Source organism: Rana temporaria, chromosome 7 (assembly GCF_905171775.1).
Source record: "Rana temporaria chromosome 7, aRanTem1.1, whole genome shotgun sequence".
NCBI lineage: Eukaryota > Metazoa > Chordata > Amphibia > Anura > Ranidae > Rana > Rana temporaria.
The window spans coordinates 5,738,996-5,743,401 of record NC_053495.1 but is presented as its reverse complement, the minus strand read 5'-3'; the positions used below and the strand labels follow the sequence as shown (position 1 = coordinate 5,743,401).

General features: G+C 49.2%; 1 protein-coding gene across 1 annotated transcript; it reads right to left on the bottom strand.

Moving 5' to 3' along the window:
* Positions 1 to 1,425: 1,425 nt before the first annotated feature.
* On the bottom strand, positions 1,426 to 2,673 carry LOC120945928 (formin-like protein 20). The gene has a single exon (XM_040360506.1). It carries the CDS (start codon positions 2,671 to 2,673, stop codon positions 1,426 to 1,428), a length of 1,248 nt encoding a protein of 415 aa, XP_040216440.1.
* Positions 2,674 to 4,406: the final 1,733 nt, after the last annotated feature.

The window sequence follows — 4,406 nt, the reverse complement described above, 5'->3', positions numbered from 1 at the left end:
ACGTCTGGTGTGCGCACATCAGAGGGCCCCCCTCCCCCAGTGATGCATTGGATTTACCCTTGACGGTTAGCGCTCTGTTTACAGATCCAGCCAATGAATTCATTCCACGCCCTGAATTCGGGGAGTTCCTTGTGTATGTCGCCCCTCCGCCGCCTCAAGTTTATTCATTTTTATTTTTCTCTTTTCTCTGAAATTGTTCACAAAGTTTTAAATAATAAAATGTAGAAATGTTCATTGTGTGTGTCTGATTCTTTCCTTTCGATGGTTTATTATATGAGGGGGCGTGCTTGGAAAGTTGCGTTCAAAGTAATAACATTCCAACATCACTAACCAGATCAATAAATGTTTTCAGTATAAATTACATTTCTACATGGCAGATTCTTTACTAGTAGTTGTAGTAAAGTAATAGAAAACCAACAGACCCAACATGTATGGTGCTGATTCTGCGTAATTGAAAGGGGCGTGTTCAAAATAACAGCAGTGTTCAATTAGTGAGGTCATTCAGTCTGTTAAAAAAAAAAACAGGTGGCCCTTGTTTAATCTGATTTAAAGCACCTGTGCAAGATACCATTGTGTGAGGTGGTAAGTTTCCACCATTGTATGAGGTGGTAAGTTTCCACCATTGTATGAGGTGGTAAGTTTCCACCATTGTATGAGGTGGTAAGTTTCCACCATTGTATGAGGTGGTAAGTTTCCACCATTGTATGAGGTGGTAAGTTTCCACCATTGTATGAGGTGGTAAGTTTCCACCATTGTATGAGGTGTTAAGCCCTCACCATTGTGGGTGCTGGTAAGCGTCCGCCATTGTAGGTGCTGGTAAACCTCTGCCATTGTGGGTGCTGGTAAGCCTCTGCCATTGTGGGTGCTGGTAAGCCTCTGCCATTGTAGGTGCTGGTAAGCCTCCGCCATTGTGGGTGCTGGTAAGCCTCCGCCATTGTGGTTGCTGGTAAGCCTCCGCCATTGTGGGTGCTGGTAAGCCTCCGCCATTGTGGTTGCTGGTAAGCCTCCGCCATTGTGGGTGCTGGTAAGCCTCTGCCATTGTGGGTGCTGGTAAGCCTCCGCCATTGTGGGTGCTGGTAAGCCTCCGCCATTGTGGGTGCTGGTAAGCCTCCGCCATTGTGGGTGCTGGTAAGCCTCCGCCATTGTGGGTGCTGGTAAGCCTCTGCCATTGTGGGTGCTGGTAAGCCTCTGTCATTGTGGGTGCTGGTAAGCCTCCGCCATTGTGGGTGCTGGTAAGCCTCCACTATTGTAGGAGGTGGTAAGCCTCCGCCATTGTAGGAGGTGGTAAGCCTCTGCCATTGTGGGTGCTGGTAAGCCTCTGCAATTGTGGGTGCTGGTAAGCCTCTGCCATTGTGGGTGCTGGTAAGCCTCTGCCATTGTGGGTGCTGGTAAGCCTCCGCCATTGTGGGTGCTGGTAAGCCTCCACTATTGTAGGAGGTGGTAAGCCTCCGCCATTGTAGGAGGTGGTAAGCCTCTGCCATTGTGGGTGCTGGTAAGCCTCTGCCATTGTGGGTGCTGGTAAGCCTCTGCCATTGTGGGTGCTGGTAAACCTCCGCCATTGTAGGAGGTGGTAAGCCTCCGCCATTGTGGGTGCTGGTAAGCCTCCACCATTGTGGGTGCTGGTAAGCCTCCACCATTGTAGGAGGTGGTAAGCCTCCGCCATTGTAGGTGCTGGTAAGCGTCCGCCATTGTGGGTGCTGGTAAGCATCCGCCATTGTGGGTGCTGGTAAACCTCTGCCATTGTGGGTGCTGGTAAGCGTTTGCCATTGTGTGAGGTGGTAAGCCTCCGCCATTGTGGGTGCTGGTAAGCCTCCGCCATTGTAGGAGGTGGTAAGCCTCCACTATTGTAGGAGGTGGTAAGCCTCCGCCATTGTGGGTGCTGGTAAGCCTCCGCAATTGTGGGAGGTGGTAAGCCTCCGCCATTGTGGGAGGTGGTAAGCCTCCGCCATTGTGGGTGCTGGTAAGCGTCCGCCATTGTGGGAGGTGGTAAGCCTCCACCATTGTAGGAGGTGGTAAGCCTCCGCCATTGTAGGTGCTGGTAAGCGTCTGCCATTGTAGGGTGCTGGTAAGCATCTGCCATTGTGGGTGCTGGTAAGCCTCCGCCATTGTGGGTGCTGGTGAGCCTTCCGCCATTGTGGCAGGTGGTGAGCCTTCCGCCATTGTGGCAGGTGGTGAGCCTTCCGCCATTGTGGGAGGTGGTGAGCCTTCCGCCATTGTGGGAGGTGGTGAGCCTTCCGCCATTGTGGGAGGTGGTGAGCCTTCCGCCATTGTGGGAGGTGGTGCGCCTTCCGCCATTGTGGGAGGTGGTGCGCCTTCCGCCATTGTGGGAGGTGGTGCGCCTTCCGCCATTGTGGGAGGTGGTGCGCCTTCCGCCATTGTGGGAGGTGGTGCGCCTTCCGCCATTGTGGGAGGTGGTGCGCCTTCCGCCATTGTGGGAGGTGGTGCGCCTTCCGCCATTGTGGGAGGTGGTGCGCCTTCCGCCATTGTGGGAGGTGGTGAGCCTTCCGCCATTGTGGGAGGTGGTGAGCCTTCCGCCATTGTGGGAGGTGGTGAGCCTTCCGCCATTGTGGGAGGTGGTGCGCCTTCCGCCATTGTGGGAGGTGGTGAGCCTTCCGCCATTGTGGGAGGTGGTGAGCCTTCCGCCATTGTGGGAGGTGGTGCGCCTTCCGCCATTGTGGGAGGTGGTGCGCCTTCCGCCATTATATGAGATGAAGGCTTTTCTTGAGAATTCACTTCGATGAAAGTATAAAGAGAGACACATTGGATTTCTTATCACTTTATGGACCTCTCTTCTGTCCTCTCTTTATGTGCATATGAACTCAGATTCATCAATATTTCACAACCATTTAATTGGCGCAATTTATTTTTAATTTATTGTTTTAGTGCATTTCTCTCTGAAAATCTGAGTATAATGGGTCGTTCCAGACATTGTTTAGATTAGAAGAACCGCCTACTTTGATTAATATGTTTATTGGAGAGGGGGGAAACGTATAAAGAAGTGAAGAAACTGATGGGCTGCTAAGCTAAAATGATCTCAAATGCTTTAAAACGGCAACCAAAACCAGAAAGACGTGGAAGAAAACGTGTAGGGACGACCATTGGAATGGATGGAAGCAGTGGCGTCACTAGGGGGTGGCTTTTGGGGCTATAGCCCTGAATTTGAGGCCGTAGCCCTGAGTCTCTCAAAAACAGCCGTGGCTCTTTTGTGACTCTGTAAGGGGGGGGGGGGTGCTCTCTGGGGACCTTGAGGTAAGTAAGGGGGGTTCTCTGGGGACCTTGAGGTAAGTGAGGGGGGGGTTCTCTGGGGACCTTGAGGTAAGTAAGGGGGGTTCTCTGGGGACTCTGATGTAAGAATAACGCATAATATATATATGTGTATCCTTACTATGGAGGAGTGCGGGGTGTAACAAGATGGCGGCGCCGGAACCTCACTTCTGTAACCAATTCTGACGGGTCGTATCTGACGAAACACCGGCAGTTTGGGACCCCTATAAGACCCTATTATGCCATCACTGGGTTTCTATCATTCTTTATGCAATCGTGACTGATGGGAGGGGCCGGCTGTACATCGCTTCTTGAACAAATCACAGCCCCCGGTCTCGGTACTCCTCGAGAGCCCTCATCCCTGATGCAAGCAGTGGGAGGAGTTATGCAAATATCAAAATCCCTTGATTAAAAAATATAAGAATAATGAAATCCAATGAATGAAAGGGGTGGGGCCAGAGACGGGCTGGGGGAGGGAAGAGCTAAAAGATGCTGGATGTCCTCCAGCCAGGAAATTGGGCGGGGCTCTTATCTGACTTTCTGCAGCTTCTGATGCACATGGTGAGAAGCTCGCAGTGTGCAGTGAAATCAGAGGAAGCCGTTTCAGTCCAGGAGAGGCAACAATACAAATGTGCAAGACAGAAGGGGGGGCCGGAAGTCGGCGGTTTGTTTGTTCTTTAGGTTTTTATTTTGTTTTTTCTTTGCGTTTTTTGTTTATCTTCTTTTTGTTTTTTTTATATATATTTTTTTCTTTAGTATATTGTTTTGTTTGTTTTTGTTTTTCTTTACGTTTTTTGTTCATCTTTTTCTTTCTTTTTTTTTAAATAAATAAATAAAAAAAATAAAAAAACATTTAGTATATTATGTTTGTTTTCTTTTTGTGTTTGTTTTTTCTTTAGGGTTTTGTTTGTTTTTTAATTTATTTTTTGTTTTTTCTTTTAGGTTTTTGATTTGTTTTTATTTTATTTTTTTTAACACCTTTGTCTGCTGTTTTGCGGTCGGACTCTTAGGCTGCATTCACACCTGAGCGTAGGGCGTTCGGTCATTTTTTCGGGCGTTTTTTTTCGCGCGTATTCATGCTTATTTGCGCGTTTGCATACAGCGTCGTACGACGTTTTTGTACTTCGGCGTTTCTTATTTTA

Excerpts from the sequence above, each read along its gene's own strand:
- LOC120945928 (XM_040360506.1), bottom strand. The coding sequence starts at position 2,673 with ATGGCGGAAGGCGCACCACCTCCCACAATGGCGGAAGGCTCACCACCT.